The sequence below is a fragment of the Sciurus carolinensis genome, chromosome 4, assembly GCF_902686445.1.
Source record: "Sciurus carolinensis chromosome 4, mSciCar1.2, whole genome shotgun sequence".
In the NCBI taxonomy this organism is placed as follows: Eukaryota; Metazoa; Chordata; class Mammalia; order Rodentia; family Sciuridae; genus Sciurus; species Sciurus carolinensis.
The window spans coordinates 37,932,914-37,959,793 of NC_062216.1; the positions used below are offsets into that span (position 1 = coordinate 37,932,914).

The 26,880-nt window shown below is 38.0% G+C and overlaps 2 protein-coding genes across 2 annotated transcripts in view; one reads left to right on the top strand and one right to left on the bottom strand.

The window, feature by feature from the left end:
* The first annotated feature begins 235 nt into the window (after positions 1 to 235).
* On the top strand, positions 236 to 4,864 carry Slc25a4 (solute carrier family 25 member 4). Its single transcript, XM_047551421.1, has 4 exons — positions 236 to 461; positions 1,801 to 2,287; positions 2,799 to 2,939; positions 4,399 to 4,864. Exons 1-4 carry the CDS (start codon positions 351 to 353, stop codon positions 4,554 to 4,556), a joined length of 897 nt encoding a protein of 298 aa, XP_047407377.1. The 5' UTR covers positions 236 to 350; the 3' UTR covers positions 4,557 to 4,864.
* Positions 4,865 to 16,023: 11,159 nt separating this feature from the next.
* Cfap97 (cilia and flagella associated protein 97) overlaps positions 16,024 to 26,880 on the bottom strand; it is a 35,527-nt gene continuing 24,670 nt past the window's right edge. Inside the window, exons 4-5 of the mRNA XM_047550533.1 lie at positions 20,395 to 20,545; positions 16,024 to 18,796 (exon numbers count right to left, since the gene is read on the bottom strand). Coding sequence (XP_047406489.1) covers positions 18,669 to 18,796; positions 20,395 to 20,545 — 279 coding nt within the window. The 3' untranslated portion in view covers positions 16,024 to 18,668. The remainder of the gene's footprint in view (positions 18,797 to 20,394; positions 20,546 to 26,880) is intronic.

Sequence of the window (26,880 nt, forward strand, 5' to 3'; positions counted from 1 at the left end):
GCTGGGACAGATAACATGAATTTGCCCTTTAAATGTCCCAACCTGAAGGCACAGCCCCCGGCCCACCCCTGCCTCCCGGAAGCGCCTTCGCCCCCAATGCCCTCTGCATAGGAGGGGGACGAAGAGGGGGGTGTCCAAGCACCTGCTCAACCAATGCGCAATGCGCGCGCTGGTCCAGGGCCCTCCTCTTCTCGCGAGAGACCGGGAGGGGGATATAAGGAGGGCTGCAGGCGAAGCGACCGGCCCCTTCGCATCGCGCAGGGTCGGAGACGGGGTGGCGTTGCCTGGCCAGGGCGTAGGCGAGAGCGAGAGCGCGGCTCCTTGCAGATTGGGTGCGCCCGGCTGTCATCATGGGTGATCAGGCATTGAGCTTCCTAAAAGACTTCCTGGCAGGTGGCATCGCCGCTGCCGTCTCCAAGACCGCGGTGGCCCCCATTGAGAGGGTCAAACTGCTGCTGCAGGTAAGGACAGCGAGCCGGCGCGGGCGCGGGTGCAGCGAACCAGGGGCGGGCGGAGCAGGGCGCCGGGATGCAGCGCGAGCCGCTGCGACGCGGGCACGCGGGCACGCGGGGACGCGGGGACGCGGGCACCGCAGAAAATCAGTGCTAGGCCACGGGCTCGGCCTACGCGAAGGGGAAGGTGCCCTCTGCGTAGTGACAGGTCCGGCGTCAGTAGCAGATTCCTGGTGTCGGGTGGCGCCCAAGGTTCGGGTGTCTATATATGGAAACCCACCCGGAGTCGGTTTACAGCGAGCCAGATTATGCTCCTGGGGCAGCAGACACTCCATTCAAGGTCTCCTTAGGCCCGCCTCACCTTTTGATTTTCAATATCCCTTGAACCTTCTTATCTGCATCCACCTTTTCCAATACATCGGTTTACTCATGATTACTCAAGAACTTCATGTCCCACGAACTGCGCTATAGACAGACATATGTATTATTTCATTCATCTTCAATCTTTGTAAGATAAGAATTATCCACCCACCTCCCCTTTTTTTAGACGAAGAAACAGGTTTTGAGAGATTAAGGAACGACTTTCGGAATAAATTCAGAGCACCTTACCCATCCTGTGCCCAGATCTTTATCTCCCTTCCCTGGTTATTGAATGGTTCGTAGTCATCGGAGCATCTATTCGGTTTTTCTCCACCTGCCCAAAAGGCAAGGGCTTCTCAGCGGGGAATAGCCCAGTTTGGGAGTCCAAATTATCAAAACAAAAACCCCAACAAATTGCCTACAACAGGCAATTGATTACTTGTATAATCTGCTTGAAAATTTTAAGGCTGTATTGCCTAGTGGGTTTATTCTCCTTCCTGTTAGAGTACTACTCAGATTCTCATTTCCAGGGAGACTGGAGTGGCATTGAATAATTGTCACCTTTTGCTCACCATGTCCATTAAATCAGGAACCTTTTGGAGCAGGGATCTTTATTCAGTTCTATTTCCCAATAAACCCTGAAGGAAAGTGTAATAAATGACTATCTTTACACAAGTAAATCACCTTTTTAGTTTTGGGGTGAACCGTTTCCCTCAAATGCCCTAAATAAGTGAGGCAAAATTGGATTTTTTTTTCCTTTGCCTCCTTATCCAAGCAACTAACATATTCATTAATATTTCCTTCATATCTGGTTTCCTGATATTATTTTCAAAAGGAAATTGAGTGTCTCTCATGCATGCCTCCTGAGGGGGAAGGAATGGGAGAAAAGGAAGGGGTCACCAACAAAGTGCAAATCGTCTTTTTCTTCTGTCCTTCCCTTCCTTCTATCTTGCTTGTCCTCTGTCACCCCCCCTCCCCCTCCCCCCAGGTCCAGCATGCCAGCAAACAGATCAGTGCTGAGAAACAGTACAAAGGGATCATTGATTGCGTGGTGAGAATCCCCAAGGAGCAGGGCTTTCTCTCATTCTGGAGGGGTAACCTGGCCAACGTCATCCGTTACTTCCCCACCCAAGCGCTCAACTTCGCCTTCAAGGACAAGTACAAGCAGATCTTCCTGGGGGGCGTGGATCGGCATAAGCAGTTCTGGCGCTATTTTGCCGGTAACCTGGCTTCCGGTGGGGCAGCTGGGGCCACCTCCCTCTGCTTTGTCTACCCGCTGGACTTTGCTAGGACCAGGTTGGCTGCTGATGTGGGCAAGGGTGCCGACCAGCGTGAGTTCAGTGGCCTGGGCGATTGCCTTACCAAGATCTTCAAGTCTGATGGCCTGAAGGGTCTCTACCAGGGTTTCAGTGTCTCTGTCCAAGGCATCATTATCTACAGAGCTGCCTACTTCGGAGTCTATGATACTGCCAAGGGTGAGAGAAGGGCGTTGGGGAAGGAGGGCGTGTGGAAAGGAGCCTTAGGGACCTATAACTCACAAAGGACTTTATATGTACAGATTCTGTTCTTTCCTAGTGTCTGGGTTAAACTGGGACTTCTGCATGGGGAGGGGATGTGGTACGGATGAACTAATAGCTAAAGGATCCTCCATATCCTCTACTGGAGTAAACTCTGGGCTTGAGTTATTCAGAGACTTAGCCCAGGAGCCTAACTCCCTTCTGACACATTTGTATCAGTTACTCAGTTTAACCTGAAGCAACATCAACTTCAACATAAGCACAAGTCTGGCTTCCCGGGATCCAGACAGGGCAGCAACCAACTTCTGTTGGTTTCCTCATTATATGTGAGGTATCTTCACAAGGGGCAGGTTCTTCCAGAACCCCTAGAGTTGGGGATGCCATAACCTGTCTTCCCCTCACCTGGGCATTTGCTGAGCTGCAGAGAGGAATCCCTCATGGCCATTTGGCTTCTTGGCTCTGCCCACAGGGATGTTGCCTGACCCCAAGAACGTGCACATTATTGTGAGCTGGATGATTGCCCAGACTGTGACGGCCGTTGCGGGGCTGGTGTCCTACCCCTTTGACACTGTTCGACGTAGGATGATGATGCAGTCTGGCCGGAAAGGGGGTAAGTGTAACCAAGCACCATTGTTTTCTGATCTTTGACTGTCCTCCTTGGCATGTAACAGGGAGGAATTGACAGGTATTAAATAGTGCACATTATCTATGCTACATGTGACCCAGATGTTGGCCTAAGTCTCCCTTGCTTTTTACCTGTGGAGAACACTCTCTAGTGCTTCTTTTAGTTCTCATTGTTCTAAATTAATTGGTAAAATTATTCGATAAGGACCTTGGGAAGAAAACTATAATTAATTCCCTCTAACATTCTCAACTGCTTCTTTAGGGAAAAGAATTTTTTCTTTTTATCAAAGAGATGATAAGAACACAAAAAAATGAGATACTCAGAGAACTTAACCAGGTATCTAGCACTATTAGGGAGACCTTATACCCTCTTTTCTTAGAGCTTGGTGCAGAAAACAAGGGAAAAGAAGTTATTGGCTAGTTCATTGAAAAGGGGATGCTTACCTTATTTAGTTTTTGTATGCAGGGGGTTGGGGGGCGGTGAGTGCTGGGGGTGGAACCCAGAGGCACTCTACCACCAAGCTACATCCCTAGCCCTTTGTGTTTTTTGAGACAGGGTCTTGGTAAGTTGCCCAGGTTGACCTCAAACTTGTGATCTTACTGCCTCAGTCTCTCTTGTTGCTGGGATCACAGGCGTGGTCCACTGCACCTGGCAGTTATTTATCTCAAGTATTAGTGGGAGAGAGAGCATTTTGACTGGATAAGAGATGATCTGAAGTAATATGGGTTTTTGTTTTGTTTTTTGGGGGGTTTTATTTGGTATGGGAAATTGAATCCAGGAGCATTTAACCCCTGAGCCATATCCGCAGCCCTCCTCTCACCCTTTTATTTTTCTTTTATGTTTTGTTTAGAGACAGGATCTCATCAAATTGCTTAGGGCCTCCCTAAGATGCTGAGGTTAGCTTTTTTTTTTTAACTTGCAATCCTCCTGCCTCAGCCTCCCAAGCTGCTGGGATTACAGGTGTGCGCCACCACACCCGACAAAGCAATCTGTTTTGATAGAAAAATTTCACTTCTATATGTTGAAGTGTATGAAATTGTCATTTCTTTAAAAAAAGATTAGCAGTTTCATATGGCTCAACCTAATAGTTTTATCTTTGTATTTATTGTATAATCTTAGGCAGTCTAATCTATTATGTCTAGTGTTCTGTCTGTAAAAAAGGCAACCACACAACATAATACCCCCACTCCACCCTGCTACCTTCCTCTCTGATAGTGTGTGAATTGCCCTGTTCTTCACTGGTCTAGAGTTAGAGGAGTAGGAATGACAAGAAATCCAGCCTAGCAGTTATACAAGGAAGGAGAATGTCCAGTTGAGTGATTAAGACTGGGCTTCCTGTCCAGGTAAACTTGGCTTTGTAAAACGGGGAATGCTGCATGTCAATGCCTGTCAGAGGAAGTCTTTTCCTCCATTAAGGAGCCCTCACCCACGTTTGTCTCCACAGCTGATATTATGTACACGGGGACAGTTGACTGCTGGAGGAAGATTGCCAAAGATGAAGGAGCCAAGGCTTTCTTCAAAGGTGCCTGGTCCAATGTATTGAGAGGCATGGGTGGTGCTTTTGTATTGGTATTGTATGATGAGATCAAAAAGTATGTCTAATGTAATTAGGACTCAAGTTCACTGTGAGTCAGTGCACTTGGTTCACAAGTTCACAGATCCATTATGTGGTTTAATAGACTATTTCTGGGGAAATAAAAAGGTAGATCTGGGATAACACCAGACTGAAAGGAATACCTCAGAAAAAAATGCTTCACTGAGTATTCATTAAACCACAAATGTATTTTGTATTTATTTTACATTTAAATTTCCACAGCAAATAGAAAATAACTTATCATACTTGTACAATTAACTGAAGAACTGATAATGAATAACTGAATGTGAAACATCAATAAAGACCACTTAATGCACGTTCTCTAATTTATTGAACTCTTATTAACAAAAATAAGACCATATGTGTGTATGTTCTGGTATGACTCGTTTATCAATCAGTTCCAAGCTTCTCTGTGTCAGATATTATACTAACTACATATTATATGAGTTCCAGTTTGCAAACTTAAGCAAGTCATGCACTGTCTTTATCTTACCTCATTCAGAGTTGCTGTAGGCTTAAACTGACTTCCGTAACACTACCTTATTTTTTGCACTTTCATGTAGCCTTTGGGAATTATGAGGTTTTGCTAAAAGCTTTATCATCACAGTTTTAAGAATTTTTGTATAGAAGTGCATTTTAATCCCTTTGGAGAATTATGGTGCCTCAAATTTAATGACAAGTGGACAAGCATTCCCTGAAAACAAGCTGTCTTAATTTGAGGTGGAATAACTAAGTACTACACACTGGGTGTCTTAGAAACAGAAACTTATTTCTCACAATTCTAAAGGTCAGAAGCCTGAGATCAGTTTGCTTAGGTTCTGATAAGGGCCCTCTTCTGACTTCTGGTATCTTCATGGAGGAAAGAAAACAAGAGTTCTCCGAGGTCCCATGTTTAAGGGCTCCAATTCCATTGATGAGGACTCTGCCTTCTTGATCTGATTACCTCCCAAAGGCCTCAGCTCCTAATACCCATCCTAGGGGTTTAGGATTTCAACCCATGAATGTAGTGGGGGTGGGGGTTGCACAAACATTAGTTTATAAAATCAGTTATCAATACCTATTAGGCTCTGGGGACAAAAGATAGGAACCTGGCTTGAAAGAAGCTTGAGTGAGGGAAAGGGTGAAATGACCTTGTTAAATGGTGTAATGTTTGATACAATCAATCTTGGTTATAAATAGAATGGGATACGTGAAATGGGGTGGGAAGGATAGGAGAGGGAACTTTAAAGAAAATCACTAGATCGAGGTCCATGGAAATAGAAAGTATCTGTTAGAACTTCTTTTCTATAACAGTTTATCAAGACCTAGAGGAAAAGTCTGTTTGGATTTGACTAGCATTTTTGAGCGGGAGAAAAATAACAAAATTTCAAGTGGGAAATCAAGTACCATTGAGTCAGGAAACGACCAGTTAATAATAGAACTAGTTTGTAACTGAGCTAAAGGAAATGAGTCCCTATGTCCTAGGCAAAGTTTGAAAGGCAGACGTACGTCTTTTCTAACATGACAGGTGGTTTTGGGGGTGTGGGATTTAAGCCTTTCCACCTACTCTTTAGAAAATACTCTGCCTTGCTTTTAAACCTAGAGTAACCCAAGGTCTGGGTGTTACCAGCTCTGAAGATAAATCTAACCTTGTCTAGTAGATAGCTGGCTGAATGGAAAAAGCTAAGGTGTAGGGATAAAATAAGGTATCTCTCACTCCTGTCTCCTCCAGGCCAGGTAACAAGTGTGTGCTGTTAGAGAGCTCACACTTTTCATTTGGGGGTGATGTGAACGATTCATATTGCTGCTGATGGAGAAAAAAGCAAGCCAGTGGGGCCAGTGCTTTGGTGAAGCATATCTAAAAGTAGGGCCAGCCCTTTCAGTATTTTTAAACCTACTGCTTTAAGGTGAAGGGGAAGCTATGAAATGCAGTTGGGAACTGACAGCAATGAATGAACAGTGCTTCCTCCCAGCCCAACCAAGCACCATTGTTTTCTGATCTTTGACTGTCCTCTTTGGCATGTAACAGGGAGGAATTGACAGATATTAAATAGTGTACATTATCTATGCTACATGTGACCTAGATGTTGGCCTTCCTCCTTCCTGCTAAGGTTACCTCTACTGCATTTTGCCTTAGGCATCTTGCTGAGTGAATTCCCTACAGCTAATTCATTCACCAGGAATTCCTGGAACTCAGCCTCTGATAGGATGCAGTGATCTGCCTGGGGGTCAGGCAGCAAGCACTTTGCTTCAGTGTCCTATCATCATACCATCCCTGTACAAATGCTGTGCTTAGAGGTGTGGGAAGATGAAAGGGGTGTATGTTAAAGTGACAGCTTAGAATCCATTGTCAGACTCTTAGGTACCCCACCCCATCCCCGGATGTTCTCATGAGCCCCATTTCCCACAGAGCTCTCCCTAAATGCAGCCCTCCTCGTCCCCCATCATTTGTGCATTTTCTCTCCTAACACCTCACCTATAGGTGTATCTTTTTAGCCACCTTATATTTTAAATGTAGAAGAAAAATTAGAGCATTATATAAGAGTGAGTCCAAATGATAATTGGACATTTTGAAAAAAAATTGCCTCAGATATTTGTGCTGAAATTTCAGTGGTATCAAACTGCTTCCTTTCTAAACAGAATGGAAAATGCATAGTGTAACTTGTGTTGAGGCAGTATTTACCAAGCACCCACAATGTGCAAGACTTGGGGGAAGCTACATGAGGGCAGCTTCTCTCCTTACTAGTCAAATGCCTGGAACAGCACGTGAGGCAGATGTTTGATAAGTATTTGCTGAACGCAAGAATGGATGAGAAGGAAAAGTGCCATCTACAAAGCATAGAGAACCTAAGAGAATTTGCAAAAAGGCTAGTCTCCAGAGTAGGTACAATCTTGAATTTTCAAAGAGTACCATAGGTGCTGGACCAACTTACTGGGGTCATGTAATGGATAAAAATTTATGAGTGCCTTAAATTCAAATTTCAAGTCCTTAAATAAAATTGTATAATGTCTACCATACCATTAATTCCTCTTTACTTTTCTGCTCCTTTTATCAATGATAATGTACAGTTGATTCCCCCCCCCCTTTTTTTTTTGATTTGTTTTATTTTGCTTTGGCTTTTGGAACTGGGATTGAACCCAGGGGCACTTAACCTCTGAGCCCCATTCCCAGCCCCTTTAGAAGATTTTTTTTGAGAAAGGGTCTCACTGAGTTGCTTAGGGCCTCAATACATTGCTGAGGCTGGCTTTGAACTTGCAATCCTTAGCCTCCTGAACCACTGCACCCAGCTGATTCTCATTGTTCAGTTTCCATCTTTGCAAATTGGCCTTACTGCTAAAATTTATTTCTAACCTTTTTGACATTCTCAGACATGCACAGAGCTGCAAAATCTTGAGTAGCTGGATGCACACATTCCCAGCTGAAGTGGAACAAGGTAATACTTGGCTCTTTTGTTTCAGTTCTAATAGTGTAAACAAGTGTCCTTTCCACAGTATATTGATTTAAGTGCTACAGCTTTTGCATTGTTATACTTTTGCTGGTAATTTTGCTGCTTAAAATGGCCCCCATAGTGTTGAAGGGCTGTGTAGGGTTTCTAAGCACAAGAAGGCTCGGATACACCTTATAGAGAAAATGTATGTGTTAGATAAGCTTCTTTCAGGTATGAGCTATGTATTGCTGTTAGCTGAGTTAAGTGTTAATAAATCAATAATATACACTCATAGAGTGTACATTAACACATAAAACAAGGTTATAAATTCAACCAAGGAAAACATGGTGATCAGAGAGGCTCATGGCACTGAGGAGCTAATAAAGAGAGAAAATTATGGGATCAAACTGGGCACTGTGCACATACCTGTACTCCCAGCTACTTGAAGGCTAAGGCAGAATAGCAAATTCAAGGCCAGCCTGGGAAACTTAGACTCTGTCTCAAAATAAAAATGGCTGGAATGTAAGTTCAGTGGTACAGCACCCCCTTGGGTTCCATCTCTAGTACAGTGTGGAATGGGGGAGCAAAAACAAAACAAAAACCTGGGCCAACTGGGTCCCATTTCCCAGGAGTCCATTCAGCTATGACCATTAATGAGGTCAAAGCCCTCATGATCCAATCTTTGCCTATAAGCCCCACCTCTGTACACATGAGACTTTGGGTGACATTCCAGGTGACTATAGATAGCAATAATGTACTATTCATTTCAAAAATCTAGAAAAAAAAGATTAGTATTCTCAACATAAAGAAATGATAAATGTACATAGATGTGTTTGATCAAAACATCACATGGTACTCCATTAATATGTAATTTTATTTATGTATCAATTAAAAGTACATTTAACTTAAATTCTAAAAATAAAAGTACAAAAATTCTCATTATTATTCTTTGATTTTTAAGTCATCTAAAAATTTGAAAAGCCATTCATTCTTGGCTCCCAGGTTTAGCCAGTTCTTGGTTCCTATAACAAAATACCTGAGATAATCAACTTAAAAAGAGGGAAGGTTTATTTTGGCTCATAGTTTTCAATTTCAATCCACGATCAGTTAGCCTCATTGCTTTGGGCTTATGATGAGGCAGGACCTCATGGCAGAAATACATGGTGGAGCAAAGCCGCTCACCTCATAATGGCTGGGAAGCAAGGGTTCCACTATCCCCTTGAGGGCATATCCCCAATGACCAAAAACCTCCTTCTGGGCCTCTTAAAGGTTTCCCCCACCTACCAACAACTGCAAGCTTTTACAACATGGACTTTTGGGGGACATTACAGATCCACATTGTAGCATAAGCTATATAAAAACAGGCAGCAGGCTGCTGGATTTGAACAAACTAGTTTGCCAGCTTCTGATGTAGAATTTCAAGTTTTTTCCCTACAAAAATCATATAAATCAACAGCACAAATATAACTGTAAAACATCCTATTAAAAATATATGTTAAGCTGGGTGCAGTGGTGCACACCTGTAATCCCAGGGGCTCGGGAAGCTGAGGCAGGAGGATTTCAAGTTCAAAACCAGCCTCAGCAAAAGCAAGGCACTATGCAACTCAGTGAGACTGTCTCTAAATAAAATACAAAATAGGGCTGGGATGTGGCTTAGTAGTCAAGTGCCCCTGAGTTCAATCCCCAGTACCCCCCCCCCAAAAAAAAGACTTAAAAATAGGACTGACAATAAATATTGGTGAGGATACAGTCTAACAGGAGCTAATACACTTCTGTGGAAGAGAAAGTTGTACATGTACTCTGGTCAATTCTAGCATTATTTACACATGCTCTATGATCCAGCAACTCCACTCCTGGGTATATATCCAGCCAAAATGCACACATAGGTCAATCAAAGCACATAATGTATATATATTAGCATAAGAGTCAAAACCTGAAAGTCACCCTAAATGCCCATTAGCCACAGAATGAATAAACGAATCATGGAATAGTCAAATACTAGGGTACTATACAAAAATTTAATGAATTATAACTACTTGCAACAACATGAAGAACCTCACAAACATGTTACACAAAAGAATATAATTATATGAAGCTCAAAAGCAGGCAAAACTAAAACATTTTAATAGTTAAGAGAATAGCTGCCTCTTGCAGGGGAAGTGTTTAAAGACTGGGAAGAATCCCCAAGGGATCTTGAGAACATTCCAGTTCTTGATGTGGGTAGCGGTGACCAAGGTGTCTGCTTCATGGTAACTTTTGAGTTGTACATTTACATTTATGTTTATACTCTTCTGTATTTCCGTAAAACTTTTATCAACATTGACAACAAAACCCCCAAATCCATGAAATGTCATTTTTCTTATGGACGTTTACTTGAAAAGACCAATCCTTTCTCACATTCCCAAAAAATATAATTTAAAATGAAATCTTCTCAAAGTAATGGTAGAATTAGGTTTCTCTAGGTAGCATAGGTAAATGGAAAGCAGATATGTTTATTTAATTCTAGATATTTTCTACATGAAATAGATTCTCATAATGAAATAAAGAAAAAAACATTCAAAACTTGATCAGTTATAATCCCAAAATTTATTAAACAAACATTTTTTGATTATCCTTTATTAATTATTTAAGAAGGTAGAATCATATTATTTAATTTTTTTGTGACTATTCAAGTATTTTTACTCTTTTATTATACTAGATAAGAATAAAGATTCATATATTTTTAAAAAGTGCCGGTCTTGTTAAATTATAGTACACCAATGACAGGTTATCTCCTAAATTTTACTCTGTAAACCAGTAAAACTTCAAAAACATCATCACAAATAAACAGTGCAACTAACCTGTTATGGTTTGGATGTGAGGTATCTCCCAAAAGCTCACATGTGAGACAGTGCAGGAAGGTTCAGAGGAGAAATGACTGGGTGTAAGAGTCTTAACCCAATCAGTGAATTAATCCCTGATGGGAATAATTGAAGTGGTAGGGTATGGTTGGAGGAGGTAGGAATTGGGGCATGGCTTTGGGGTATATATTTTGCATCTGGAGAGTGGAGACTCTCTCTGCTTCCTGATGATGCAAGCTGCTTCCCTCTGCCACACTCTCCTGCCATGATGTTCTGCCTCACCTCGAGCCCCAAGGAATGGAGCTGGCCTTCTATGGACTAAGACCTCTGAAACCGCAAGCCCTCAAATAAACCTTTCCTCCTCTATAATTTTGCTGGTCAGATCATTTAGTCACAGTAGTGAAAAAGCTAATTAAAACATAAACTGAACAACACCAGACAGATTTTGAAATAGTCACAGAACATTAAGAATCTATCTTGTTAGACCCCAGTACAATAATACTGGGTGATTTTAACATACCCTCATCACCAGTGGGTCATCAAAGCATAAAATCAATAAAGATATATCCAAAGTAAATAACACCATAAATCAAATGGACCTATAGATATCTACTGAATATTTTACCCCAAAATAGCTGAATTTACCTTCTTCTCAGTAGATCATGGAACCTTGTCCAAAATAGACCATATTCTAGGTCACAATGTAAATCTTAGCAAATACAAAAAAAAAAAAAAATTGATATAATCCCATGCATCCAATTGGGCCATAATGAAATGAAAGTGGAAATCAACTACAAGAAAAATAATAGAAATCACATAAACACATAGAGCTAGAAAAATACTCTTTTTTAAATGAAGAAGGGATCAAAAAAGAAATTAAGAGAAAAAAATCAAGAAATTCTTAGACACAATTGAGAGCAAAGAAATAACATATCAAAATCTCTGGGACAGTATGAAAGTATTAAGAGGAAAATTTATAGCATTGAGTGCCTACATTAAAAAATATAGAGCCCAAATAAATAAGCTTATGCTTTACCTCAGGGGCTTAGAAAAGGAAGAACAAACTAACTCCAAAATCAGTAGAAGACAGGAAATAATAAAGATCAGAGCCAAAATTAATAAAATTGAGAATAAAAAATACATAGGATCAACTCAAAGTGTTGGTTCTTCGAAAAGATAAATAAAATTGATAGGCTCAAGTCAAATTAATCAAAAGAAAGAGAAAGGAGGACTAAACCAACAAAATTAGAGATAATACAGAGGATATCACCACAGACACTTCTGAAATCCAGAAGATCATTAGAAACTATTTTGAAAATTTATACTCCAATAAACTGGAAAATCTAGAAGACAATAAATGACAAATTTCTAGGCACATATGACCTTTCCAAATTGAACCATGAAAATATAGAAAACCTAAACAGAACAATACCAAGTAATGAAATTGAAACAGCAATTAAAAGCCTAACAAGAAAGAAAAGTCCAGGACCAGATGGATTCTCAGCTGACCTCTACCAGATATTTAAAGAAGAACTAACCCCACTCTTTCTCAAATGATTAAAAGGGAGGGAACACTCCAAATACATTCTATGAAGCCAGTATAACCCTGATACCAAAGCCAGACAAAGACACATCTACAAAAGAAAACTACAGACCATTAGCCCTGATGAACACAGATATAAGAATCCTTAAAATAGTAATAGCAAACCACATTCAAAAACACATTAAGGAGATAATACAACATGATCAATGGGCTTCATCCCAGAGATGCAAGGTTGGTTCAACATACACTAATCAATAAATACAATTTACCACTTAAATAGAACTAAGAACAAAATCATATGATCATCTCAATAAATGCGGAAAAGACTTGATATAAGGCAAACATTCATGTTAAAAACGTTGGAGAAACTAGGGATAGAAGGAACTTACCTCAACATTATTATGGCTATATAAACAAACCCAACCAACATCATACTGCATGAGAAAAAAACTGAAAATTTTTCCTCTAAAAGACAAGGATGCCCACTCTCACCTCTTCTTTTCAATATACTTCTTTAAACTCTAGCCAGAGTAATCAGGAGCGAGAAGAAAATTAAAGGGATAAATAGGAAAAGAAGTAAATTATCCTATTTGCAGATGGCATGAGTCTATTTTTAAAAGACTCCAAAAATTCCACCAGAAGAACTCTAGAACTGATAAAATGAATTCAGCATAGTAGCAGGATACAAGATCAACACTCATAAGTCAATAGCTTTCCTATGCTCTAATAGCAATTCAGCTGAGAAAGAAATCAGGAAAACCATCCCTTTCACAATAACCTCAAAAACTAACCAACCAACCAACTCCTGGGAGTTAATCTAACCAAGGAGGTGAATCTCTGCAATGAAAACTATATAACACTGAAGATGGATAAGCAGAATTAATATCATCAATATGGCTATACTACCCAAAACAATATGCTGATTTAATGCAATTCCCATCAAAATATCAATTACATTTTTCACAGAACTATAAAAAATGGTCCTCAAATCATTTGAAAGAATGAGACCCAGAAAAGCCAAAGCAATTCTGAGCAAGAAAAGTGATGAAGGAGGCATCATAATACCTGAATTCAAACCATATTACAGAGCTTAATAGCAACAACAGCACAGTATTGGCATTAAAACAAACATGAAGATCAATGGAACAGAAGACACAGAGACAAACACACATATTTATAGTCATCTGATACTTATAAAGTTGCCAAAAATATATGTTAGAGAAAAGACAACTTTTTTTTAAACAAACGGTACTGGGAAAACTGTATATCCACATATAGAAGAATGAAATTAGATGCCTCTTATCTTGCAAAGATCAAATCAAAATGGAACAAAGACATAGGAATTAGGCCAGAAACCTGCTAGAAGAAAATAGGGTCAACACTTCATCTATAGGTGCAGGCACCAACTTCCTCAACAAGACTCCTAAAGCTCAAGAAATAAAACCAAGTATCAATAAATGGGATGCCATCAAATTACAAAGTTTCTATACAACAAAGGAAACTATTAAGGGCATGAAGAGAGCGCCTACAGAATGGGAAAAAAATTCTCTGCCAACTGCTCCCCTGACAGGGGATTAATATTCAGAATACATAAAGAACTTGAAAACCTCAATGCCAAAACACACAAATACAACAACAACAACAACAAAAACCAAATAGCCCAATCAACAAATGGGCAAAAGAACTAAACAAATTTCTCAAAAGAAGAAATACAAATGGCCAACAAATACATGAAAGAAACATTCAACATCAGGGAAATGCAAATCAAAACTACAGTAAATTTCATCTCACTCCAGTCAGAATGGCAATCATCAAGAACACAAATAATAATAAATGCTGGCAAGGATGTGGGGAAAAAGGCACACTGAGACTGCAAATTAGTATATACACTCTGGAAAGCATGTGGAGATTCCTCATAAAACTAGGGATGTAACCACCATATGGCCCAGCTATCCTGTTTAACCAAAGAACTAAAATCAGCATACTATAGCAATAATCACATCCATGTTTATAGCAGCACAATTCACAATAGCCAAATTATGGATTTCAGTCCAAATGACTGTCAACAGGTAAATGGATCAAGATAATGTGGTATATATACACAATAGAGTTTTACTCAGTCAAAGATGAACGAAATATTGCTATTTGTTGGTAAATGGATGGAAATGGAAAGAAAATATTATGCTAAGTGAAATAAGCCAGACTCATAAAACCAAGGATTAAATGTTTTCTCTCATATATGCAAGCTAGAGCAAACTAAGGAAAAGAAGGTGTGGGAGATTAGATATCACAAAATATACAGGAGAGAGCAGAGGAATAGAAGAAAGAGAATAAGAGGGAGGAAGTATGAAATGATTTAACAAAATCATGTTATATGCATATATAAATTGTACCAGAGGGAATTTCACCTCTCTATATAATGTAGAAAGTACTAATCAAAGATTAAAAAAAAAAAAACAAAGATAAATTAAAGAACAAAAGGAAGATCAGCAGAGGAAGGAAAATAGGGGGAAGGAGGAAGGGAGGAAGAGGAGGAGGGGAATGGAGATTGAAATCAAGTTCTTTGCAAGTGTAATTTTGTCAAAATTAACCCGATTATGTATAATTTTAATGCTCTAAAGTCTATTATGTTAGCTCCAAAAATCTTTAAGTGGATTAAAAATCTTTAAGTGAATTTAAAAATAAAATTTCTGCCATAATATAATCCTGTTTGCTTTGAGCATCCTTTAGCTTTGTATGCTCAAATACACTACTGCAGAACCTACTCAATTATTTATTACAATGGCATTATTCTTATTAAGTCCTCATTAAAAATCTTCTAAAAATGATGAATTAGATGATACTGCTTAAAGAAATGCTAATCAGAAATGTCATTTTAAGCAAAAATTTCCACATCACACTTTCAAAAGTATAAATAACTGATACCTTCTCCTCCCAACTTCATCCTCACCATGTCTTCAAAAGCACATAGAGTTTATTATGCTAAAAATAGGAACAAGGCAATGAATTTTAGAGATAGGATTAAAACTGAGTTTAATTCTTTTATTACCTTTTTTCACTTTGTCAAGATTACAATGAACTAGAAAATTTTAAAAAGATATTGGTTTTTAAGTTACTTACTAATCTGTGTTCATGGAAATATTTAGTTAACATTAAGTACATTTTCTAAAATGATATGTAATCATTTAAGTTTTTGGCTTTAAGATATTAAAAATTTTAAGAACTTAATTATATATTAAATAATAATAAATTATATAATGTATATCATACATACATTATATAATAAAATATAATAAACTTGCACTTACTCTTCAACTTTATATTGGTCCTTTTTTTTTTTTTTTTTGGTACCGGGGACTGAACTCAGAGGTACTCGACCACTGAGCCACATCCCCAGTCCTATGTTGCATTTTATTTAGAGACAAGGTCTCACCGAGTTGTTTGGCACCTTGCTTTTGCTGAGGCTGGCTTTGAACTCTCAATCCTCCTGCCTCAGCCTCCCAAGTTGCTGGTAGTACAGACATGCACCACCATGCCCGGCTTATATTAGTCATATTACTTTTCACAGTTGCAGTATTTGAATCTGAGGATGAGAAGCAATCAATATCACATATTGTGCAGATTATCTGTTTTGGACAGTTGGGTTAATGCGTTAGTGCACTGAAACAACTACATAACACAACAATTATAAGCAAACCAGAAAACTTTATTTAGAGTGGAAGCCAAAAAATCAGCTTTTTATGGAAGTTGAAAAAGGAAGTAGGAAAGTATGAGATAATAGCTACCCTTAAGAAATAATTTTAATAGTTCACAATCTTTCACAGAATCTCTTTTAAAAAGGAGGCAATATTAGTTTAATATTTGACAGACATGAAAATAATTTGCAATAAGAATCTGGTTAATAATTAGACCTTGGATTAGTATACTTTCTAGTTATAGATGTTAAGTCTAAATCTTCAAAGTACATATATTAAGCACAAGTCAACCAAATACAAAACAGTACTCGAACATCTTTTATGTTCTTAAAAATGAAGAGACTAATGTACTTATGATTCCTTTATTAAAAATGCCCCTTTAGCCCTAAAACTTAAAAGTCTGGGACTTAAATCATTTCCAACTCCCATCCACCTACTCAAATTCATCATATATATGCAACCATGACAACAAAATTATAAATTCTGTTTAAAAAGATTGCTGCTCCTCAACTTTTAAGTCAAATCCCTGTTATAATACTTAAAACTTCCCATTTCAAAGGAGTAGAAACTAAAGCGATTGAACTAATATCTAAAATCAAAGAACAGCTTTATCTATGAAACTATGTGCTGTATCCTGACAACTGGAAGCAGAGTCCATATAAATAAACTCAGACTAATGCCATTATGAACAGGAAATGATATATGTGTGTGTGTGTGTATGTGTGTGTGTGTGTGTGTGTGTGTGTGCATACATATATTATATACATACACACATATGTATACACATATATGTATATATATATATACACACACACACACTCATATATACCACCTTTGGGCAAATGTTCAAATGCTGAGTTTTAAATTCAGCATTATCTCTCCTTAAAGATAAGTTTTTCTACAAACAGTAAAAGTGCAGTAAGTTAAAAAACAAAACAAAATAAAAACCTTGGTTTAGTACAGCTAAAGCTTATATAGACAGCAGGTGTAAAACTTGTTCATTTGAACAAAGCACAGAATAATGTTGAAGAACATTACACACCAAAGAAAAGCAGCAAAAAAACTCAAAGCCAGGTTGTGTTCTCATGAATTTTTTTAACCCCACTGTTTCCATACTGGGTATGCCCTATCCTAAACAAAATCTATGAATATAAACTAAGGCCAAGAAATTATGAATTGATGGTTAGTAAAATATTACCTGCCTTACTGCTAAGTGTACTAAGAAAATAAGTGTAGCATACATGCTACAGAGCTTGAGCACTGAAAAAACAAAACTTACTGTGGTTTGAGAAAATTCATATTAAAAAAAAGATTTATCATTTAATATGAAAGTTTTCCTATACATTCTAAGGCTATACTAAAAAGGCCAGCAATGAAAAACAGTGGTAATATAAAATATCATACTTTGTTGTATGAAATAAGAGCCTACAGATTGACAGGAAAAATATGCTAATTTTGAATGTCAACTATATTATACCCTATCTGCAACTAATAATTCCATCAAGATAACTAGGCTTTTCAATTTAAGACTGGTAAAAATATTTCTAGGATTCAACCAAATAAGCCAAATCAAAACAAAACAAAAGCAGTTGCCTTAACAAAAGTACAATTTATTTTCCTTCTTATTTACATTTTAGTTTTCTATTTCACACTCTATAAAGACTAGCTGGAATTTCTAAAGCATTCTTATTCTAAATCTTCTCCCTTAATAATACTAAATCATTGCAAAATATGCTAACAGTATCATTTAAAACACTGTTCTGACATACCTTGGGAACTGCCTTTTGACTCTTCAAACTGGTGGTGCTACTTTACAGATCTAACAAATCCTTGTTTTAGCTTATGACACAAATGACGTGGTCTGCAAAAAAACTAGTCAGTCACAAGGCAGCAGACTGAACTCTAATGTCCACTGCCTTTGTCAGGATCATTAATAGTACTTTACTTAAATATATAAAATCATAAAAAGGAGCTTGTAAGTCGAACTTTCTAATATTCAGTGTGAGAGGGTTTGGAATGATTACTCAAGTTTTGAAGACAAAACTCAATACACTTATACAGAATTACTAAGCAATTACTTGTGAATTATTAAGGATTGCCTCAGTACAAGCTTCTCTCAATCTGCTCATCAACTCTAATTCAGTTCCACCTATGAAAACAAATTTTAGGATGTTTCATAACAAAATGTAACTCTCATACAATCAGGTTGTGACTCATGCCATAGAGGTTGGCATAAAAATTGAAAAATAAGTCAAATAAGAGGCAAGCTCATGGCTTAAGGTGTACAAGAAATTAAAACAATACAAAACTATATATTGATCATCTCAGGCCCACCATGCAACAATACTATCACTGCTGTTTTATCATCATGACAAGTGAATCAATTTTTATACTGAACATATATCACTAGTATATCACTAGTATTTCTCTGTTAAATCTGTATACATTTCATTAAATACATACTCAGGGCAAACACTGGTTTTACATTAAATTTTCTTTTTGACAACAATTTTGCACTGGAAAACAAAAAGTAAATTCCTGAAAAAGTATAACAGATATTTATACATAGAATTATAGTAATATACAAAATCTTGTCAAAAATTAGATGAACAATGTTTAAAGTAAAAAAGAATGTTTATAACCAAGCAGTGCGGACATTAGGGGGCTTAGGTCTTAGCAACAGGTTGTTAGTTGTATCAAAAGCTGATCGCTCAGTCTTACAACTGAGACCACTGGTAGCACTGGATGTCCTGGAAGCTCCTCCTGAAAATACACAAAGAAAAAATAATTTCAATTAAATCACCATTTGAAAAGTTTCTTCCCCTACGTCTAGACTACTTTTTCTTCCTTATCTGACACGTATCTAACACTCTAATGCAATGATTCTCAATCAAGAGCACACTTTGGGATTCCCTGTGGAACTTAAAAATTGTTCAAAGGATTCAAGTGAAAACAAAACCTTTGCATAACCATTTATATGTTTATTTGACAAATATAATACTAACCTAAATATAGGTTACTGGAACAATACCTTATCTTAGTCACTGTAGTGAGTAAATGGAATTAGTCTTTTTTTTTTTTTTTGGTACTAGGGATTGAATCCAGGGGTGCTTAACTACTAAGCCACACCCCCAGACTTTTTAAATATTTTAAATATTTTATTTAGAGACAGGGTCTCACTAAGTTGCTGAGGCTGGCTTTGAACTTGCGCTCCTCCTGTCTTAGCCTTCTCAGTCGCTGGAAACAGTCACTTGTTTTTAAGAATCACATGAGCACTGGTAATTGTGGCACTGTAAGTGGTTCCAACTTTTCTCAGTACTGGCTTCGATGTATTTTTTTTTTTTTTGAGGAAAAATATTTATTTGAAATATGTATGATAAAGGGTTAGTGACCTCAACATAAAAACAATTATTTTAAATAAATAAGGAAAAAAAACTTAATGGGAAAATGGAACCAAGACATAAACGGATAATCCTCAAAAGAAGAAATACAAATCTGAATAAAAATATTAAAAATGAATATGGTTCTATTTCTTATATAGTTTACAATGCATATAGGAAGTAACAGCACAAACTTTGATAAAGGAAATTATCTGGCATTTTTAGATGTTGTACACCCTGGCGTTAAATAGTCCTATAATCTCTGGGATATTCAACTGGCTAGATATGTAATAGATCACATACCAAACATTAAGAGGTATTAAAACTGATGACTCTATAGTTTGTTAATTTTTGTGTTAGTTATACAGTGAGGAGGAAAAAGCGTATATAAGGGCTAGAAGATACTGGTAATAATTTGTAAATGGCTAGAGGGAATGTTTCAGCAACTTTCCAACAGTATATCTATTCATTCTTCCTTTAATAAAAATAGAAATTATGCTGGGCATGTGGTTCAAACACAGAGCCCAGTGGAATTCCAGTGGCTCAGGAGACTGAGACAGAAGGATCCCAAGTTCAAAGCCAGCCTCAGAAACTTAGTGAGACCCTGTCTCAAAATAAAACATTAAAAAAAGGACTAGGGATGTTGCTTGGTGGTGAAACACCCCTGGGTTCAATCCCCTTTACCAAAATAAATAAATAAATAAATATTGAAATTATGAGTTCCCTCTTCCATTTTATAAAAACTTGATATCTTCAGCTTTTTAAAAAAATCTTTTGGTTTCTTTCCTAGGCTGCCATTAGGTGCTATAAATAAAACCTGAAATCAATGAACACAAATAAAACAAAACATGGCTGTGAAAATAATAGAATGCATTCCAGAGGTAAGGATTTTAAAATTCTATCACAAGAGTATGTTATAATTTTTTTTTAAAAAAAGAGAAAAGACACAAACAAGAACAGAAAAGTTTTGAGTATGCTTACTTAATGGGCTGTATTGACCAAGTGCAGATCTCACTTGTCTAGAGGATGGTGTTGAGCTGAGATAACCCATATTACGATGATAGTCCATCAGCTGTTCTGAACGTTTCATACCAACTGTCGGCTTCACAGCTTCAAGCCTTTTCAATAAAGCCTCCATTAAAAACAATTGATTTGAAAGTCAATGTTAGAAAAATAGCAGTAGTTTTAAAACAGACAAATCCTTTCTAGAATCTGAAATTTACTAAATAAAGTAGAAAAGACTTTAAGTCAATCCAGACATGCCATGTGAAAAAAAAATATTCAAATAACATACCTACAGGAAAATCTAAGGGTTTTTACTATCCTTTAGGTAACCAAACCACTACAATATAAATGGCCTAATGGGAATATTAAGAGCCCAGAATTGAACCTGAGAAATGACCAGAAACAGATCTAAATTACTACGAATTCTATATATGGGTACATTACAAAGCAGTGGCTTTCAACCTGTTGAGTAGTGAGTGTCTCGGGGCTATTAGGACACTGACTAATAATGAGTGACTAGTAGTGAGTGTCACTGAAGGCTGAGTGAGCAGGGCTCTCAGTTCTCCCATTCCTGATTTCTACTAGCTGCCTGCTTCCTGTATTATCTGCTGTATATACTGAAGATCTGTGTGAAACTTACTTTGGCAAAAAAGGATTTTCTCTTAAGAAATTTGAAAACAAATTATTAAATAATATAAAAGCTTTAAAAAGGATATATGAACCAACAGGTTAAGGGAACATAGTATGGAATAACATTTTTTAAAATGTGATTAATATTCTCTATAATAATGTTCCTAATTGTTAAATCAAAAAGTAAAAGTTTTTTTCCTTTAAAAATTTTTCACAAGGCTGGGGAGATAGCTCAGCTGGTAGAGTGCTTGCCTCGCAAGCACAAGGCCCTGAGTTCGATCCCCAGTACCGCAAAAAAAAAAAATTTCACAAACATCATTTAAAAGGGATTATGTATGTAGACCAAATGGCTTGGGAAACTGGTCCATGATTCTTATTACTTTATTAAATAAAGTCATTACTTTCTCTGAAGCAAGTTAATCTTTATTTGAAGAGTGTGCAGATCTGCACTAAGAATCACATTTAAAAAATCAGCTTCATGATTTTCAGTCACAGATTTTTTTTTCTATATAATGTTTTCCTTCTTTTACTGTGCTAAAAATACACATAAAATTAACTATTTTAACAATTTTTAAATATACAGTTCTGTGGCATTTAGTATATCCACACTGTTGTAAACCATCAGGACCAGTCATTTTCAAAACTTTCTCAATTTATCAGTTTTGTCTCCTGCCTTTCTAATTCTGACATTCCACTAATAAGATTATTGTTATTTCCACACAATTAAAAAGAAGGAATAGATAGTGGTAAAATAAGACAAAATATTCAGAGGAAACAATGTTTAGAAAAGGTGCTAGGGATGTAGCTCAGTGGTAGAGCACTTACCTAACGTGTGAAGTAAGTGTGATTGACCCTGGTTTCAATCCCCAGCATCACACACTCTTCTCTCTGTCTGTCTGTCTGTCTGTCTGTCTCTCTCTCTCTCCCTCTCTCACACAAACACACACACAAACACACACATGAAGGCAAGTTTCTAATTCCCACACCTCAGGCTTGGAGACAAATGGTAGGGGGTGCAGAACATATGAAGCAGACAGACGGAGAGAACATTATTGTCGCCTGCCTGCTATTGCTTTTGCATAGCATATCCTTTCGGTTTTTAGCCTTTGAAAACTAGAATTGAATCAACTCCTTAGAGAAGTCTTCCCTAACTAGAATTAATGGTTCTCTTTGATGAGCTAAGGCTTATGACTGGGACACAGTTTCACTGACTATAAAGTCTACAGTACTGCATTCAAGAAGTTGTAGAGTGCAGGTGTCAAAGATGATTACTTTTCCTAGTTATAATTTATAATTCCATAGGAAATTTCCTAGGTGTCACCTTTTTGGTGTATATTACTGGGCAGAGTAACAGTTACTCTTTTTCTATTATTACTATTATTCTACTAGTTACTCATTGAGCTGTGCAGGACAGAAATCTTGATATCTTTAGTTATCCACTTTTTTTCTTTTTTTGCTGATGGAAGTCACAGTGTCTATTAAACTCCTATTTTCCTAAATTAATTTTGTTGAGTGAGTACATTTTTTAAATTTTAAGAAAACTGCAATGTTTATTCATCAGATGTAAAAGAGTACAAAGTAATAGAATTAATTCTAAAATAACTTGCCAATAAGATAAAACATAAGCCCATTCTGTAGTCTTATATGTCAATTATGGAGAAGCCTATGGAAATAAGAGAGAAATTACTCAATCAGCTATCCAAATCACATGGAGCCATTCCAGGTCTGGGTGGCATATGAATATAACTGGCTAAGAAAAAGGTAAAGAAATGATTTGAGAAATAGCTAGAAGTAGATCTTGTTAGTACAAACAATATCAAAACATGAAGTATTGATTACAGAGTAAAGATTAAAATATAAAGTTATACATTTCAGTTCAGTCATCAATTTAGAATGCCTAGGAAAAACTTTAAAATGACAGTTCAAAATGCTGGAACAGATTATAATAGAGTTGTTTAAAAAATATAAGTTATCTAGTCAGAAAGACTTTGAAGGGGTACAGAAGAGGGGGAAACAGAAGGAGACTGGTTATTAGGTACTAAAATGCGGTCAGATTGGGGAATAAGTTCTACTTTTCTATAACACAATAGAATGATTGTCATTTGTAACAATTTATTATATATTTTAGAAAAAACTAGAAGATAGAAGTCTCCCAACAGGTGCTAGAAATGCTAATTACCCCAATTTAATTATTACATATTGTATATACACCACACTGTATTGAACTACCACACTGTACCCCATAAATATGTACAATTATTTCCCTTTTCTCCTAGTACTGGGGATCAAACCCAAGACTTTGTGCATGCTAGGCAAGTTATCTATCACTATACCTGTAACCCTACAAATATGTACAATTACTACATGCCAATTTAAAAAGCAAGACCTGGGCTCATGTCCTGGTTCTGTCACTGACTGTGTATCCTTGGTCAAATTACTTGATAGGGATATTAACAACAAAATAACCTTAAAAAGTCAGTTTTTAGTCATCAGTCAGATAATACGTTTGAAGTGCCTCATAACAGTGTCTGACATCTAGTAAGGACTTATTCAATATTCATGCAATGATTAATATTGTTTGTTTTGGGACTGGGGTTGTGGCTCAGTGGTACAACACTCACTTCAAATGTGTGAGGCACTGGGTTCAATTCTCAGCACTGCATATAAATAAATAAAAATAACTAAAATTTTTTTAAAATATTGCTTTGTATTATTTTCTAGTTATTTCTCACACATTCTTCCCAGTGCTATAAATTACATAACAGAGAAATATTTATTTTTCTTACATTCTCTATACTGTCTTACATAGTTTGTGGCAGACATTAAATATTCATTTAATGGATTGAAAAATGATAAAGAATGGTTACTTATATTGAACTTATGATTTACATAATCTCAGAACTGTCTGTTACAATTTAGAAATACAGTAGATATGAGCCTGCAAAGGCTCATGTGTTTGAAGGCTTGGTCCCCAAAGCAGTAATAAGTGGGGCTTTGGGGGAATGACTAAATGATTAGGATCATAAAGATCCTAATCTCATCAGTGGATCAATCCCTTGATGGAGTCATTTTGATGGCATTATTGGGAGATGGTAGAAAATGTAGGAGGTGGGGCCTATTTGGAGGAAAATCACTAGGGGGTATGACTTTGGTGACTATATCTTATCCCTGGGACCCCTTCCTTTTCTCTTGCTTCTAGGCTACCTTGAGATAAGCAGTTTTTCTCTGCCACTCCCTTTTACCAATAATGATTTCTGCAACTGTAAGAACTGTTTTATTATTTCTAAAATAATGAAGACCTTATAAGGACATTAAAAAGGAATAAGTGTCCTATACTTGAAAAATCGAAGGAGGAGGGCAGATTTTATTTTTTGTTTAATGCCTTTGAGATTTGAATTTTATAAATTTGTACAAACATTACCTTTATTTAAAAAATAATATTTTAATACAGGAATTCATAAGTAGAAAGATTATAGTTTATTGTCTATTTTTATTTCTCTGAATTTAAAACTGACAATTTATGTAACAGAGAAAACATTGTATAAATATATATAAATATACATGCACTTTATGCATCCAAGCAGACAAAAAAAAGTGTACTCCACTTGAGTTCTAGGCTGTCTACTAGACAATCTTAAACCACTTCACCTGACCCCTGACCTAAAGCCACTTATTTGCTTGTGTAGTGATATCTGGCCACAGTATCCTTTAGCTAATCAATCCAAATGGCCACTTAATGGCACTCTAGATCCTAATGTTCTACGGGACTTATACAACTTCTGTGAGCAAGTGGGCAAATGGAAAGAGATTCCCTATATTCAAGCTTTCTTTCTTGTGCACTAAACCTGATCTTTGCTCTTTCTGCAAACCCAAACACCTCCTGTGGAGTGGATGGTCAGAGTCCATGTTCCGTTTTCACTCTATCTTTCCCAGATGAGAAGCGGCTAGGCTCCTTCACTTCCAGCTCTGCAAATTTCATTAAGGAATTTTAGTATCTTACCCAGTCTTATGACCTTACCTGGTATGACATTTATATGATCATGTTCAACACCTTGACCCCTGAGGAGCGCAGGAGAGTCTGGGAACAGGCACACAATTATGCGGATAAGGTTCACCAAGCGACCCCAGTCCACCCCATTGGGACTGAAGCAGTACCAGAAAGGGAGCCCCAATGGGACTATAACACGGGGACCGAGTGTCTGCAGTGGGACGAGTGCCAAACCTGTGACCTTGCAGGTCTCTGAAAGGCTGCCATTAAACCCATTAATTATAATAAACTTCAGGAAGTAATACAGGACAAAAATGAAAACCCATCCGCCTTTCTGAGTCACCTCACAGAAGCCATGCTCAAATATACTAATCAGGATCCTGAAACTCTGGAGGGATGACAGCTACTCATGACTTATTATTTCTCCCAAAGCCATCTGAACATAAAACTAATTGAGGTTATACAGGGGACCCCTTACCCCACAGCCAGAGGTTCTAGCAGTGACATTAAAGGTATATAATGGAAGGGGGAAAAAAAAAAAAAACCAAAAACTAAAATACCAAATGCCAGCCAAAGCCTTTCAGCCAGCTAGACCTGCCCAGCCAGCCACTACTAGGGGTACCCTAGCTCCCAGAAGACCTCCAGGCCCATGCTTCAAGTGAAGAAAAGAGTGCCACTGGGCACAAGCCTGCCCCACTCCACAGCAGCCCCCAGGTCCTTGTCCAAAATCTCACCAACCGGGACACTGGGCAGTGGATTGCCCTGGTGCTCAGAGAAGTGACAGGTCACTCTCACCCCCTTCCCCTGGTGACTTACTGGGATTGGCAATGGATGACTGAAGGGGCCTGGGATTTCTACACCCGATGACCATCACCACAGCTCCCTTTCCTTATGGACACTGGAGCCACCTTTTCAGTGCCGTGGGAGTTTTGGGGACCCACTTCCCCTGCCAAATCTTCTATTGTCGGGGTAGAGGGAAAACCATACCACCCTCTACAAACCTCTCCAGTGTTGCCATATCGGACAAATCTGCTTCACTCATTCCTTTTTGATAATTCCTATGTGTTCCATGTCCCTCCTGGGAAGAGACATCCTAACCAAATTGGGTGCCTCTATTTCCTTCTCATCCACCATGTGCCTCCACCAAGACTCCTTTGCTATTCCTCTCCTCATGACCTTGTAGGAATATACAAATCAACCTGAGTCTTCATATCCCCTTCCTCTCTCCCTTGTTTACCCCAAGGTCTGGGACAACCATACACCCTCTGTAGCCACATGCTCATCTGTACTCATTCACCTGAAGGACCCAATATCCTACCCAGCCCAAGCCCAACATCCCCTTCGTCAAAGGCCCCTCTTAGGGCTTCAACCAGTCATCCAGGCTATAAGGCAGAAAGGCTTCCTGTGCCCTACCAACTCACCTAATAACACTCCCATCCTACCTGTTAAAAAACCTAATGGATCTTACCGTTTGGTGCAATATCTCCGCATTATCAACCTGGCAGTTGCTCCCATCTTCCACATTGTGCCTGATCCCTACACCTTGCTTTTCTCTATTCCCGCTTCCACCACATAATTCTCTGTGCTGGATTTGATGGATGCCTTTTTCACTGTCCCTCTTCATCCTGACTCAAAGGATCTCTTTGCTTTCACCTGGACTGACCCCTCTCACTGACTCAGCTGACCTAGACAGTTCTCCCACAGGGATTTTGGGACAGCCCTCACCACTTTGGTCAAACACTGTCTCATGATCTCGATTCTTTTTAACTTTCGTTTCCTCCTTCCTCTTATAGTATGTTGAAGACCTTCTTCTATCTAGTCCCTCTCTCAAGGACTCCCAAGGA